The 16,951-nt window shown below is 38.6% G+C and overlaps 1 protein-coding gene across 1 annotated transcript in view; it reads left to right on the forward strand.

Moving 5' to 3' along the window:
* The window catches only part of COL25A1 (collagen, type XXV, alpha 1), a 497,755-nt gene that overhangs the window by 445,276 nt on the left and 35,528 nt on the right, over nucleotides 1–16,951 (forward strand). Inside the window, exons 22-25 of the mRNA XM_014544731.1 lie at nucleotides 8,674–8,718; nucleotides 9,835–9,912; nucleotides 15,546–15,569; nucleotides 16,172–16,216. Coding sequence (XP_014400217.1) covers nucleotides 8,674–8,718; nucleotides 9,835–9,912; nucleotides 15,546–15,569; nucleotides 16,172–16,216 — 192 coding nt within the window. The remainder of the gene's footprint in view (nucleotides 1–8,673; nucleotides 8,719–9,834; nucleotides 9,913–15,545; nucleotides 15,570–16,171; nucleotides 16,217–16,951) is intronic.

Consider the following 16,951-nt stretch of genomic DNA (forward strand, 5'->3'; position numbering starts at 1 on the left):
GGGGAGAGAATTTATGGGAACAGAGCCATTACATTTTTTACTTTAAAACTTTATTTTATCGATTTTAGGAAGTTAGATTACCTTACATTTGAGCTCACATTTTTAAAAAGAAAATAAAACCATATGGCTAGTCAAGAAAATATGAACACTGACACCAAATACATATTGTCTTTTCCAACACCGATTATCCAACTCTGATTCTCTTACACCAACTGTGTCTTACAACTCAATCCTATTGTGACACTACTCAGAGTTATCATCAGACTCTTCAGGTTGAAGGGCTCAGTCCCACAAGACTGCCCTCACTTCAGACGTGGATCACCGATAGGGGGCCCCTGGTTACATGACTTCTGTCTGACTTAACTACAGATTCAAGGGTACTCACAACCTACTCTGACTCTAGTTTGATAATTTGCTAGAACTCAGAGAACTCAATAAAATGCCATTCTTAATATTACAGTTTACTATAAAAGATAAAAATGAACAGCCAAACAAAGAGGTACATGGGGGTAAGGTCAGAAGGGTCTGGAGCACAGGAGCCTCTGTTCCCATGGAGTTGGGGTGCATCATCCGGCCAGCACGTGGATGTGGTCACTAGCTTAGAAGTTCTCCAGTCCCCTTTGTTTAGGGGTTTTTATGGAGCTTCCATTGTAGGCACAATGGCTTAAATTACTGGCTATTGGTGATTGAACTCAGTCTCCAGCCTTTCTCCCCTCTTTGGAGATGGTGAGAGGAGGCAAAGGGCTGAAAGTTTCCTCCTATCACAGCTCCATCCTGAAGCTGTCTAGGAGCCTACCAAGAGTCACCTTATTAGCTTAAACTCAGGCATGTTTGAAAGGGGATTGTCAAGAATAACAAAAGATGCTCCTATTACTCTTACCACTCAGGAAATTCAAAGGGTTGTAGGAGCTCTGTGCAAGGGACCAGGAACAAGACCAAATACATGTTTTAGTATACCACAACTGGGTTTCCTCTAAGTGGAGAAGAGGTTACAGAGGTAGGGCAAGGAGAGAGATTTTCTCTGTCATGCTGAACATTCCTGAATCTCTTCCCTAGCCACATCTAACATTCAGGTATCTATTGCTGCATATCATTATTACCCCCCAAACTGGCTTTAAACAACAAACAATTATCTCACCATTTTGGAGAAACAGGAATCTGTGCCCAGCTCAGCGGGGTGCCTCTGGGTCAGTGTCTCCCACGAGGGGTCAGTCAAGCTGTTGGCAGGGCTCCGGTCTCACCTGAGTGGAGCGTCCCCTCCCAAGCTCACACATGAGGTTGTTGGCTGACCTCTGACCTCGCCACTCGGACCTCTCCCAAGGGCTCTTCACAGTATGGCAGCTTGCTTTCCCCAAAGAAAGTGATCCAAGTGAGAGAGAACAAGAAAGACCCCCTGGAGATGGAAGCCACAGTCTTTTTATGACTTAGTCTCAGAAGTGATATCCCATTACTTCTGCCAAATTCTGTTAATCAGACATGTCATTAACTCCAGTCTGCACTCAAGCACAGGGCATTGCACAAAGGCATGAAGACCAAGAGGCGGGATCATGGACACCTATCTTAAAGGCTACCTACCACACTCGCCCAGACATAATTAATTGGACCTGGTAAATGCTAAGAACCACAGGACGACAGATGAGAAAGGAGATTATAAAGACATTGATCTGGGTGGTTTGCCACTTTTACTTTCTAAAGCCTCTCCAAAGCTTTGCTCAAAGTATTCTCGTTGCTCAAAACCTATTTAATTTTATTGGCAGTGGCTGGATCTCAGCAAGAAAGCTGTATGCAATCAAAGATGTGAAATCCCAATGGAAGGAAGTCAGTTTAACTTTACTTACTTACTTACTGTCCATTGGTAACAGTCTCACATGCCCATCTCTTTAAAGGGTGAACCCGGTTTCATTGGCCCTCAAGGGGAGACAGGCTTGCCAGGCTTACCGGGAACAAAGGTGAGTGGAATCTTTCCCTTCCTTTCTTTCTGAATTTTTCAGTCATAAAATTGTTGTCCATTGTGTTGAAAGAAATAGGGGGTAACTTTACTATTTAGGTGACCATACATGTTTGCCTCATAAAGAATAAAAGCAGCCTGTCACCCATTCTAACACTTCTAATGGGGGCCCCGTATTAAATAGAGTAACAGGAAGTTTAATGTTAGAAAGCCTTGGGCAAGACAACAGGAAGGTGGGGTATATTAGTGTTCCAGTTGTCCCCCAAATTGCTCCTAAATTGATGTGGTGCCATTAGCTTCCTGGCCATATGGAAAAGTGGGGGAATTCTGAGGAGGGGAGATAGAACTCATTAACCCTCCTCCTTATCGCTGATTTTAGGACAAACTTGTAAATCAAACATTATTATTATTCCCACATCACTCCCTAGATTTCAAGGAGTACTGATGTCATAGAGATTCCTAAGTGCCTCATCCCAAAAGGATCCATCCCGAATAACGTTTGCAGAAAGATCCTGTAATGAAAACCATCTCATGATCTTCCATTTGGCAACCCTAGAGAGGGCTCTAAAAGCACAGTCTATATGCCGCCAAATAAAAAATTATGTTGCTGCGGATACAGTCAGGCCTATCGTTCTCTTTTTATCTACCCAGTAAGACATTAAAATGTACAGCTCTGAGGAACTTTACTCGTGACAGAGTCATGAATCAAAGGAGGGGCAAAATTAAATCAAACTACATTTTTTTTATTTTTAACCCATAGCCGCCTTTGCCTCCATGTGTATTGCATTCGCCAGAAATAAACCAGGCTGATTTCCGGGAGCCAGAGAAATGTGTTCGTGGTCTGTTCTGACAGAGGCATCCTCATTCCCGCTGCTGAAGAGAAAATAACTCTAATCCCAGTAAATGGAAACTATGCGTGGCCCAAGGGGCACTGGGTCGAATGTATGCAAAATTGCTGTTTTTTCAAGCAATTTCATTTTCACATAATGAGCTGTCAGGCTTATTAACAAAATATGAGGAATGCCTGCTTTAGCCTGAACAGACTCGCACAGAAACACACTTTCTGGAAGAGAGGGGAGGTGGTGGGGGGAGAGAGAGAGAGCATTCTATGTTCATATAAGAGCCGGTGTACTTATTCAGGCTTCAGCCTCAGAGAAGGAAGGCAGCCTGGTTATAGGCTCAAAGCTCTGCCTGGTCGGTGCCTCAGAGAACCAGGCTGGAGCTAACTCATCTCTACATGTTGGTGGCATTGGGTTTGCTAAGCAAGGAAATATAGAAGAAACACGGGCCGTCGAGAGGGGAGGTCAGCCCTAAATATCTCTTCTATAGTTCACCGACGTTAAGCTATTCCACAGTTTCAAAAAAGATCCAGACGCGGGGCCATAAACTCACCATTAATTACTGCCCATGAGGAGCCCCGCCTGATTTTACAGACCAGATCCTCTTATCACAGACACTACTCTGAACTCCCCATAAAAATGAGGAATGTCCTGTACCTGTTTTATATTTCTACAAGAAGGATTGTAGATAGGATATTCATTTTATTAGCAATATTGTGAAGTTTATTTTTCAGCTAAATTGCCTATCATACATGAATTTGGTATCATAACGGAAAAGTCATGATTATTTAAACATTTCCTCCAGCCAAACACTAGGTTTTTTTCCCCCAGTTGTTTAGGTAATCTGGTTTTGTCCCACTCAATTCAGATTAAAAATATAAATTAATCTGTGTTTTACCCCCCAACACAGTGAAGAGAAATCATAATGAAGGAAGGTGTGAGATGGCATTTAAAAATGCTGTGTCCTCAGCATCTATGTCAGTCCTGGGAGAGACCTACAGCAGTCTAAAGAAATGGAGTGTTATTCTCAATAATTTAGAATACTTTGAGTGATAGAATGCTGTTCATTCGTTAATCCAACAATTTTTTTGCCAGACTTTTTTTTACTACCTGAGAATGAAAACTAAATGCAGCAAAAATGGTCTCTATTCTCCTGAAGCTTACCTTCCAGTATGTGTGAGGAAGGGTGGGAGGAGAGAAAGAAGTGAACAAACAAATTACATAAATCCAGAAAGTGACAAGTAACCAATTAGGGGCATTGTAATTTTTTAAAGTGATTCTAGGTAAAGATATAGCCACTCCACTCCTATGGTATATAACAGATAAATGATTTTCTAAGGTTTCTGTTTTGCCCTGAAACAAGCTTATAGTTACTATTTTAGAATTCTGCTGTAAAATATTAAGAGAAATGCCAAATATGGTACTTTTTAAAGATAAAAATTCCATATGTCAACAGAAGTGCTTCAGTCTCTAATCCCTGGGGAAGCTCTCAGAGCATCTTTTCCGTCTGCTGCATCCCTCAAGTGCCTGCCTTTCTCCCACCTCCTCCACTGTCCCACTCCCGTTGGTTCATGCTGAGCAAACTCCTGAGTTTTCTCTCATGCCTGCACTACCCTATCCCACCTCGCCTGCAAAACCATAACAGCTTCCCAGAGAGGGACTGATACAGATAAAGGTCTTGGAATTTAAAGCCCTGTATCACCCAGCTAACACCAGACTGAATTCACAACCTGTTTGAGTACTGAATGCTGCCCATCATGCGGGAAGCCAGACAGTCTACTGTGCTCAGGGAATATAAAACGGTGGCGTCTTCCTGGAGGGTGACTTGGCAAACTTCTAATATGTTCATACTTTTTGACAATGGCCAAAGATGTTCAAAGGATCACATACAAAAATATTTCTACAGCAGCAATTCCACAACTACGCATTTTTCCTTAGAAAATGGCCAGAGATGTTCAAAGGATCACATACAAAAATATTTCTACAGAAGTTGAAGATGGAGCACAGTTTTAAATTATTGCTCTTCCTTTTAAAAGCTTTGTGACTTTGAGAAAGTTACTTAATCTCTCTGAGCTTCAGTTGCCTCGTCTGTAAGACTGTGAATACTAACGCCTTTCTCATCTGCCCTGTGGATTACATAGGATAAAGCATGTGAAGTGTTTTGTGAAGTTCCTGCACTCATTAAGGGCATAGTCATAAACAGCAATACTTATAAAATACAACCTACTCATCCTTCAGGACATGACTCGAGTCTCACCCTCAGGGGGCCAGTTTGGACCATTAAAAACCCCCGGGGTTTCTTCTTCTCTCATATATGGCCTTATGCTACTCCTGAATTCTTAACTGTTTTGTTATGTGGACCTTGTCTAAATAGGTCACTAGCTCCTTGGGGGCAGTGGCCATATTCATACTTCACAGAGCTGTGGAGAACGTAAAGCGGTAATACCTATGTGTCGTGTACTACATTTATAAGTTATGAGATCAGTACTATAATTTTCTGTATTTTACAGAGGAAACGGAGGCTTTGGGGACTTAACTAACTTGCCTCAAAACCCAGAACTGATAAATAACAGACCCAGGATGTGGGATTACAAGAAGCCTGGCCACTATACGTGATAAGTTATGGCCATTGCAAAGCCTTAACCACTTTGCCATGCTGCATCCTGGTAGTACTGAGAAAGTGGCCGCAGAATGAAAACTATGTCTATTCCTGACTGGAGGTATCATGATGGCCCTTTTCAGGTCCCTTTAAGGGTCTTCCATTTACTTACGTAGGTGTTTGACAGGCATTTACCAATTCATGTCCTTATCTATCAAATGGAAATGATAATGAAATGGATTGAGCAATCTGATTAAATTAGATAATTCATGTTGCGATTAATACAGTGCTGGATACATGATAAATACATGGCAATTATATGCTTTCTTTAATTTTATTCAATTTACTTATTAATCTACAGGTACCAGCTGGGGATAGGGGGGTAGAGAGGAGGGTTGCCATTTAAGGTTTTGCATTTTGTGACAGGGTGAGCGAGGGGAGGCAGGGCCTCCTGGAAGAGGTGAGCGAGGGGAGCCTGGAACTCCTGGACCAAAGGTAAGTTATTCTTACATTGGAAAATAACATTCTTTGGTTTGGAAATGTGTGCCTCTTGATTTATAACATAAAACTAAAATTTAAAATTCCTCAACAAATATTAATTTATTGAAATGCACAAATAATTTATTGAAATACACATCAATTGGTTCTTTTAAAAAATGAATTTTACAATTTAACTTTCCTAATTTTCTCTCTTTTCGATGAACAAATGTAATAACACATCCAAATGTAAAGGGGGAATTACTGTCGTTAACACATTATCACTCAATGGGTATTGAAACGTATGAGAACATGTTGATATGTGTTGTATTTAGTTTTGATAGTAACTTGATGATAACACCTTGAAATTTACTTGACTGTTCAATCTTTATTCCTCTAAACTTCCTGCAAACTAATATGGTAACACTTTATTTTAATAGCCCATCCTAGATACACAGGAAATGATTTACTCTTTGATGAAAAGGAAATTTATGCAAACACTGTTGAGACTAATGAGAATCATTCACAGAGCTCTTCCCAGCCACTGGTGGGAGGGCAGTCTTCAGTTATAGTGGAATGCAGGTTGACAGGGAGACCAGGGAATGAACCAGTGATACTGTGATGATATTTATGTTTAGTGTTTTAATAGCCAACATTACATAGAGCCATATATTATGGCAGTTAAAATGAAGTGTTTCCATTTTTATGTCACTGATCATTTCTTTTCTCTGTTCTTATGTACTCTGTCTCTTTTCTCTTTTTCATCTTCATATTCTCCTATAATAGGGGAAACAAGGTGAATCAGGAACTAGAGGCCCAAAGGGGTCAAAGGTCAGTAACCAGACAATCATTTTAATGTTACATGAGGCCTTCAAGAGCTGTGCTTTTGGCCTCTTCCACAGAGAATCATGTTTTAAATTAAACTCTTCCAATAATTTCATCCCTATGATGATATTTCAGAACAATTGGTTTGTTTGTTTCATCTTGTTTTTGTGTGTTCCTGTGTTTATGGCTATTCTTTAAGGCAGCGGTTTTCAACCTGTGGGTCACGACCCCTTTGGCGGTCGAACGACCCTTTCACAGGGGTCGCCTAAGACCATCCTGCATATCAGATATTTACATTACGATTCATAACAGTAGGAACATTACAGTTATGAAGTAGCAACGGAAATAATTTTATGGTTGGGTCACAACATGAGGAACTGTATTTAAAGGGCCAGAAGGTTGAGAACCACTGCTTTAAGGGAAGTTTTATTTCCTTTTTCATAGAATAGTTTCTTTGGAAAAAATTAAGTACTGTACCTAATTTAACTTATATATGGTATAATCTTATTTTTCATTTCCTGGCTATCTTTGTGATAAATATTCCAATTATACTTTGCTTTTTAAAAAAGTCCTCACCATAGGGTATGTTTAGAGAAAGGAGAGGAGAGGAGAGGAGAGGAGAGGGGAGGCGAGGGGAGGGGAGGGGAGGGAAGGGAAACATAGATCAGTTGCCTCCTATATGCACCCCAACCAGGGATTGAACCTGCAGCCTAGGGGTGTGCCCTGATGGGGAATTGAACCCACAACTTTTTGATGTATAGGATGACACCCCAAACAATTTAGCCACCTGTCCAAGGCTACTGTGTTTTTAAGTTAGTTGACTCCTTTCATTGCATTAAAATTTCACCACCAATTGAAATTCTTTTCTGTACCATGTTCTTTATAATATTTGCAATTATCTATACATTGTTAGCAGAATCATGTTATTTAAAATGCTATTAGCTAATAATATGGGAAATTGGCGCAGAAATAAAGAAAACAGAGCAGAAGTTGTTCTCTATTCTCTCAATGTAATTATTATGGGTCAATGTGGATGGATAAAAATTATAATCCCTTTTCTTGTTTCTCTTCATTGGTCCTTACCCAGTTTATAGGAATATATAGAAAGATATATCAAAATGCTTTGAATTCCATTTAGACAAAGGTCTCTATAAATTTAAGGTTGTTTTAAAGAACCTTCAAATCTACACAGGTTCAAATCTCTTCTCCAACATTTCTGTTGAGACTTCTGAGAATTTTGAGTGTTCTCAGAGTGATGTGGATGCAGTTTGAGACGTGGACTATTCCTTGTGTCTCTGCAGGTGGGGTAATAACACCATAAGTGGAACTTCAGAGGTTTTTCATTTAGCATTTAAAAAGACGAGAGGGCTGGGTTTGCCCTGCCCCTGACCTTCAGCCCTGCCGGCCAGTCCCAGCTAGCTGCTGTCCACTTCAGCACCTTCTGTGTTAAAATGCCTATACCCACAGGAAAACTCTTCCTCAAATCTCCATCATCAGAGGAATGCCTAGCTGGTGACCTTTCCCTTCTGATCCTCCCAGAATGAGCTCTCCGTTCCTTCCCTGTCTCGATTATTTACACATTACCTCTCAGAGGAAAGATAACCAAAGTGGTTGGCTCTTTTTTCCTTTGACCCAGTTTTCATAGAAAGGCAAAAACATAGCTCAGTCTGAGGGGTAACATTGTACACTGGGTGTCATGGAAACCACTTGCTTTGCTTTTGAAGATCCCTAGTGAAAGAGCTAACATATACATTGTTGTTCCAAGATACTCTCTTATCTGAAAGGGGAATTTTAATTCACTGCAAGATGTATCTTAAAGAAGCATTTGCCACGTAGGTGCTTATTGTAGTTGTCATTTTGTACTTCAGAAGTTTGTAACAAGGGTGCTGCTGTATGGTATTAAATACATCCTTAGATCTGGGATATTTCTAGACTGTTGGTCCTCCTATTAATTAGTTTTTTTTTTCTCTTTTCACTGGTGTAAGGGTGACCGTGGAGACAAAGGAGACTCTGGAACCCTGGGACCAAGGGTGAGTGTGTCTCTCCTCCCAGCTTTTGTCCCATATGCCCCCACAAGCCCAGAATTAAAGCCACATGGATCTATGTGGCTTTTCACAAGGCACCTCAACTACTAATGCCAAATAATAGCACCAGTAGACTAGTAGTGTTATTATTGATACCCTCCTTTCATATTATTTTCAATTTCACTTACAAGTAGCAATGAGTGTATAGATTCTAACACATAAATTGAGCTCAAGAGAAGAAGGTCTAAAGAAGTCTTGATCTACTTTCCCTCTGCTAAACAAGCAATAGCAAGTCCATAGTCATCCAGCTAGTAGAATTTTCCATTTTTCTCAAAAAAAGCAACCACTCCTATTTTCAGAGCCTTTTGTTAAAACACGGGCAAGGAATTAGGACATAACTAATGGAAATTCGGTGGCAGAGCCAATGAGTAGGATAGTAATTTAAAAGATATTTATCTTCTTTGCATTCCCTCTTTGGTGTTATTTCAATAGAACTCTATTCCTGTTGGGAAAACCAGAGCAACCACTCCTATTTTTAGAGCCTTTTGTTAAAACACAGGCAAGGAATTAGGACATAACTAATGGAAATTCAGTGGCAGAGCCAATGAGCAGGATAGAAATTTTAAAGGTATTTGTCTTCTTTGCATTCCCTCTTTGGTGTTATTTCAATAGAACTCTATTCCTGTTGGGAAAACCAGGAGCTTCCTAAGAACAGTGCTCTATCTCCTTAAAGAATGAGGAAGCAATCTTTGCGTTGTAAATGACTAGAAAGGGTTAGGGTTGCTTTAATAAATATGGATAAAGCCAATGAAGGTTTACAAGTTGAATCAGATTAGCCTACATTTTATAATTTTCAGAAAACAGTTTCAGAGATTGACTCATACCTATTTTTTATTCATATTTCATATCTTTAACATGCACAGACAAGGAAGTTAGAAATGGTTCACCTCCTATGAAATAAGGACAAAATTCAAACATGACTATGTATTCTGAAGTGCAGTTGTGCCTTAGCCGGGAATTGTTGGTCAAAAAGCTGCAAGTTACTAATTCTGTTTTTGCCAAAGTCCCTTCTATATCCTAGCCTAACCCACATGATTTCCTGTTGGTTGGTTTTTTTCATAGGGTCCACCTGGTCAAAAGGGGGATCAAGGAGCCACAGAGATCATAGACTATAATGGCAACCTCCATGAAGCCTTGCAGGCAAGTGACTGCTCCCTGCCACAGAGAGTGACACTGATGAGCATAAATATCAGCTCCATACCCGCCAGGGATTCCAGAGGGCTCCACTGCTCAAACCACACCCTCTTCCTATTCTGAACCCATCCCCTTCTGCTTGCCCCAGTTTATCCTCTTTATTTCCTAGCATTTTCAATCTTCCCTTTCCTTTGTAGCTTCAGAGATGTGTAAGTCATACCTGGTTTAAACCTTGTGTTTGTTTCACCTATCTTTGCCTCCTTGCTTGCAAAGCAAGCCAAGCCAAGCAAAGCAATGAAAAGCCCTGTGGTTCTGGAGTTGAAGATGCCTGGGTTCAAATCTCAGCCCTTTTGCTTACTAAATGTATGACCTACGCCTCAGTTTTCTCTAAAATGAGGACAGTTGTAGTATCTACCTGATAGGGTTGTTGTGAGCTGCAAATGGCTAAATGCCTGGCATTGAATAAGTCCTCTATGGGTGTTTCTTATTACTGCTACCATTCAATTCTTTTTCTTCCATTAAGTGAAAACCATAGACTGTGTGGCATGTCTCCATCACTTTGCATCCTATTCATCCTTTTCATGCTTAGACTCCTGCATTCTAGCCTCTGTCACCAGTCTGTTGTAACTTCTCCTATAAAGGTCACTAATAACCTCTAGGTCAAGCACATTGTCCTTACCACCCTTGACTTTTCTGTGGCATTTATACTAAACCACCTTCCTTTTCTGAAACTTTTTCTTCCTGGTTTCTCTGATCCTCTACTCTCATTTCTTCTAGTTTTTGTCTTTGATGGACCCACTCTGTTTTTGTATTTCCAGTTTCTCTGTCCATTCCCTAATTTTTGGTATCCTCAAGTCTCTGATCTTTTCTTGGCACATCACTCCATGTTCTTCTGTGTTATGGCTGCTTCCAAATCTTTCACACCGTGTCTGATCTGCATATACTTCCAGCTGCCTAGGAATATTTCCTCCATGGATGCACAATTGATTATCAACTTCCAACAATACACAAAGTTAAACTGGTCACCTTTCCCACCTACCAAGTGATTCCCTTTCTTAACTTACCAGTTTCTGTTAATGATACCACAAGTCTTTGAATTTCTTGATAGAAACTTTAGAGTTATTTTTTAACTATTCTTAGCCCTTCATTCATTATATCTCATCAGATGCTACTGTTTCTTTCTTTCAAACTATCTGTGAGGTTGCCCCATTCTATCCATTCCCAACCAAGTCCACATCCTATTTATTTCAGGTCTAACACTGCAACAAGCCCTCAGCCAACTCCTCTGCCCTAGTGCCTCCTTACTCTTCTAATCCATCCTGTACATCACTTCAAGGTTAATTTTCATAATTTTTACTATTTTGGTTGTTTCAATCTTCTCAGAAACCTAAATGGACCCCCTCGCCTACTCTATCAAGCTCAAACTTCTCTACCTGACTTTAAAGGTTCTATATTCATCTGTTTCCTATACAGAATTTTCTATTTTTCCAGAACACATTTTCCCCTGAAGTGGTCCTATTGATCCTATTTATGAAAATCCTCCACTTTTTGCCTGGTTCATCCCATTCTTCTTTTCTTTCTTTTATCCATCGAAGTCCTCTCCAACAATGCACTGCTGCCACCCAGATGAGATTCTCCTCTTTTAAACATTAGCTGTCAGGGCCCAGCCCAGTAGTTTAACATTTAATTATTCTTTAAATCACATAAGTTATTTAATCTTGCTGCTTACCTGACTGGAAGTCACTTGGTGACGGGAAATCTGTCTTGTGCTTACTCTGTATCCCCCAACATGCCTGGCTCAGGTCTGGGCATAAATATTAAATAAAGTCATTGGGTGAATGAGTGAGTATACTTATCTCATGTGTACAATCCATTTATTTGCTTGAAAAACTCAACAGTTGTCTTAAATATTTGCTATTTTCTATTTGTTTTGGGTTTGTTTCCTATCTTCATGACTTCACTAACATTCTCTAATTATTGTAGGCCTTCATTCCTATGAGTCTTTCGCTACAACTACCATTTTTACAGAATCTATGTTCAGCTCAGCCTACTTCTTCTGGTCTTTTCATTGGTATGTGTAAAAAAGAAAGAGAAATAGAACAAGAAGGTTAGTTAGGTACACTTACTATGTTTTCAGAGTTCTTACTTATAAAATATAGGTATACTTCTTAAACTTAATTTATTAACAATGTTGTAAATTTCCCTTATATTGCTTCCCATGGCACCATAATTCTTACTACAATCTTTAAGGGATATCCATTGTCTTACCTTCCAAGAACTGCTCCAATATTGTTGGCCATTTTTCTAAAAAAAAATTGTAAAAGGGGACTTTTAAAGCATCTTGTGCATGAACAGGGCCTGGAATGGAGCAATTCCTATCTCAAGAAATTCAAAGACTTATGGCACCATTAACAGAAACTGATTAGTTAAGAAAGAGAATTATTTAACCTAAAACTAAAATCTCTGTTTTGATCTCCCCTCTACTACTAATTAGCTAAGTCATTTTAGAGAAATCAATGTATCTATACTTCATTGATTGCATCTGGAAAATGAGGATTTGATTAAATAGATTTTTTTCTAAGAGTCTTTAGATTCTAACATTATACTTAGGATTATTTTCTGAGCTCCTGAACCCTTCCTGCTGGTGTGCCTGAACACACTGTATTTTATTAAAATTGTGACACCTGCATCTTGATATAAAAGAATATCTGTGCTCAGTTTCTTCTTCTCAGCATGAGTTCTATATGACTATAAACAAGTCAATATTCATCATAATCAACTGGTTCATATTTATATCTCAACCTCTAAAGTTTTATTATTCTTATGGGCTTGTTAGGGCAACTATATGTTGTGCTTATAAATAGTTTATAGTGCCATTGTTTTTCACTTCAAACCTATTTATTTGTTTTCCTAATTATATACTCTAGTGGATAAGAGTCCCTTAAAAAAATGAACTAAATAGCCATTAGACTGAAAGGAAATAGTAGACATTTATTCTTCTAATTCTCTACCCAGTGATGGATTTTCAGTTTTGTTTCATTTTACTGTTGCCTCCTCTAAAAATTCTGCAAAGAAGTCTAGGGTAATTAGATAAATATGAGTATTTTACAGTTATAAAAATATCACATTATAAATATTTTACTGTTGCCTCAATTGAAATTTGTTATTTATGTGAACATTTGCCATAAGCCATTTACTTTTATTTAAGGTGGATGCATTTCCACATTTGCAGTAAAATTTCCCCATTTCCTACTCAAGCTTTTAAAAGTCCTCAATAGCATTCAAACTAAACCTGTTCTCTGGTGTAAATCATGGGTGATGTTAAGTGTGTATCTTTGTCAGAAAAGAAAGGAAATAACCTCTAATTCTAAAGTGATTTGCATAAGTATCTCAGGGAATAAATCACTAAGCAGCCTGCCAACCTTCAACCAGTTTAGTCATTCTAGCTCATGCTTCCCATTTCCCATCATGCCTCACTAGAGAATGGCATGCCTTTCAACAACATTCTGGCTTTCAAGTCATAACTGAACTTCAAGCGAGAATCCTGCTGAGCATGTGTACCCTTAACTTAGAAGAGCCAGATACAAGAAGTCCAACATGAGCAAACATCTTTAGGACGTTTCTTTGTGTCTGCACACTGGTGTTTCAGGATGGCAGTAAAAACTCTGGTTTTGAGAACTTAGCTTAGTGTTCTGTCATTTGTTCTTCTATGAACTGGGTGGAACCTGCCCTTTCCTATATAACTTTTAGGTCTCACAAATACAGTTATTTAACAAGATCATTTAAACCCCATCTGTTAGATAGTTCTATTACCATTAATAATACTCTTTTATTATGCACCTCATTATAAAACATGATGTTATCCTTAAATTTATAAAAGAACTAGTTTTGTGTTTAGATAAAAAATGAATTATATGTGGCACCTGTTGGAAAACCTTCGAGGGTTCAATTTTTAAGTTAATTTCCTTTTCTAAGGCCTTATCACTCTGTTTTCTAGTTAAAATGGCAATGTGTAATTGGAAGGCAATGATTAAGAAAGTATTTTTACTCTATAATTTTCTAGCAGATTTTTTAAAATGACTAATTTACCTATAGAAACGAAGAAATAGCTTTCTCATAATCCTAAATTTGACTCTTGCTTTAGATGAATCCCATATGAATAAAGTAACTGGTATCTGTTTTTGGATTCCAGTCTAGGGCACATACTTTGACTGCAGGCTCCTCCCCAGCTCAGGCCTGGTTGGGGCACGTGCAGGAGGCAACCAGTCAATCCAGGCCTGGTTGGGGCACGTGCAGAAGGCAACTAGTCAATGTGTTTCTCTCACATCAGTATTTCTCTCTGTCTTTCCCTCTCTCTTCCACTCTCTCTAAAGATCAATGGAAAAATATATTCGGGTGAAGATTTAAAAAAAAAGTACTGGTTGATTTTCTCCTACTATGTTTTCTCTGAAGCTGTAATGACCATAACCGATTTTATCATAGAGTGCAAAATTGAATATTTATACACATGCATAAATACATTGTTTTCTAAGGAATAATGACATCATGTCACTAAAGCCACGAGTGAAAGAGGTATGATAGATAACGTTAAGATTATTTTTTCACAACAACAATAATAAAAAACAGCAACAACAACCTACATCAGAAATTGGAATGGAGTATTAGTGGAAAACAAAGGGATGGTGCTAAACTGGTATTCACAAGTTTACGTGCAATAAATAATGTTTCTCTATTGGGATTGGAGTACCCAGTGGAGAATGTTTGCCCCTCTATGGTTGCATAAATTGGTTATAGGTCCTATGCAACATTTAGCACAAAACATAAATTAGAAAAGATTAACACAAAAATGATCCTAGATTAGGGGTCAAGTGTTTCAGAGATTTATACTTTCAGAGAATACATTTTGTTACAGAACTCTAGCACTTTACATTAAGAAACTAGATGAATCCCATGTCAGCTTCTTTCTTTACTGGTAGACATGGCACAAACTAAAAGAGAAAAAAATACCACTTACACAATTAGATTGTTCAAGTTTTCTCTAGTTGAAGTACTCTAGAAGATCTAGAGATCATATGAATGATGAAGTTTCTCAGGTCACAGTTAACTGACAAACCTCTAGTGTGTAGTATTTTACTACATCATTTTTTAAAATCAGGTGAATTAGCCCTGGCAGGGTAGCTCAATGGATTAAGTTGTGGGTTCAATCTCCATTCAGGGCACATGTAGGAGGCAACCAATGAGTACATAAATAAGTGGAACAACAAATGGATCTTCTCTCTCTCTCTCTCTCTCTCTCTCTCTCCCTCTCTCCCTATTCCTCTTTCTCTATAAAATCAATAATTTTTTTAAAAAATAAGTAAAATGATAAAATCAGGTGAATTAAAATTTTGATCTTTTTTCCTTTATCCAGATTCTTTTAAATAAAATTCTAAAAATAATGTTTAAAGGAATCTTTATAATATACTAGTATTTTATTCATTTGAAGATAGGATTATATGCTCTCAGATTCTTGTCAATTCCTTATGGGTTATCAGTCTTGCCAAAACATATTCAAAACATTGATTATTTCAGAAATGTATTTCTGTACTTTGGCACACAAAATAGGTAACTCTGTCTTTATCAATACATTTTCCCAACAGAGGATTACCACCTTAACTGTCACGGTAACTCCTATTGCATGATTTCTGTGGTGTGTGGCTTTGTATTTGATGTTGATGCATGCTGCTCATAATGGTACTAATGTAGCAATTGTTTTTATATGAGATTTATTTTTTCTTATATAAATAACCTTTTTCACATTTTCCCCAGTTTAACCACTTTGTCTGTTTAGTGAAAAAGTCAGGAAAAAAAGAGTCATTTTTCTTAAAAGTCTTTGGCCTTATCTTAATTATATAGTTTGTTTTTTAGCGTTTAGGCAAGCAATGCCCTTTTTTTTGGGGGGGGGGAGGGAGGAATGTGTCTAGAGGCACAGATAATATTAATAAGCTAATTCAACCCAAGAAGATGAATGTGAGACAATAGCAATTTTACATTATCTTGCAGTTCAACTCAAAAGCATCTTCAGTATTATTATGGCCTACGTGTTTGTTGATGTTTTTGCATATAAGTAGGTTTGCAACTGGTGAAATTTTCCTCCTTGCAAATCAATATTAGGAAATATTTGATTGTGATAGAAATTAAGAAAGTGTGTAGTATACTTATTAAAGTATAAAATTTAATACATAGACTTGGCTCCCTTTTATAACTTTGTCTTTTCTGGATTTAGGGTCCCCCTGGACCACCTGGACCTCAAGGACTACAAGGGCCAAAGGTTACTCTTTATTTTACTTATTTCCATTTACCACATATGGTACAGAGAATCCTATATTAAATATTTATATCTTTGAAAATCAATCTTACAAAATGCTGGAGAGCTGAGATCAGCAATATTGCTTAAAGGAGGTAAGAATAGAAATTGAGGTTTAGGTTGAAGGAAAAGGGATCAGAAAAAAAGGGAAATCAGGAAAGAAGGGAAATAAATAGGAATGGCATTCAATTTAGGAGGAGGACATTGAGGAAAAGAGAATATTAAGTAAGGGAAAAACAAGTTTTATATAAATTATAAATGTAAAGAAACACTAAATGTGATGCATGAAGAAAGGAAAGTATTTAATTAGAGGAGAAATGAAGGAAAATGTACTCGGACACTAAAAAAGATCCTTCCCTCCAATTATCCTATATAATAAAGATGTGATATGCAAATTGACCCTCACACCCTCACAAGATGGCTGCCTACGACCTGGCCGGCAGGGGGGTTAGTGAGGACGACCAAATGACTGAACAAGCAGGCTGTGTGGGGTGACCAGGCTGGCAGGGGAGTTAGTGAGGGATGACCAAATGACTGAACAGCAGGCTGTGTGGGGTGACCAGGCCATCAGGGGGGTTAGTGAGGGATGACCAAACAACTGAACAGCAGGCTGCATGGGGCAACCGGGCCGGCAGGGGGGTTAGTGAGGGACAACCAAACAACTGAACAGCAGGCTGCGTGGGGCGACCAGGCCGGCAG

Source organism: Myotis brandtii, unplaced genomic scaffold (assembly GCF_000412655.1).
Source record: "Myotis brandtii unplaced genomic scaffold, ASM41265v1 scaffold38, whole genome shotgun sequence".
In the NCBI taxonomy this organism is placed as follows: Eukaryota; Metazoa; Chordata; class Mammalia; order Chiroptera; family Vespertilionidae; genus Myotis; species Myotis brandtii.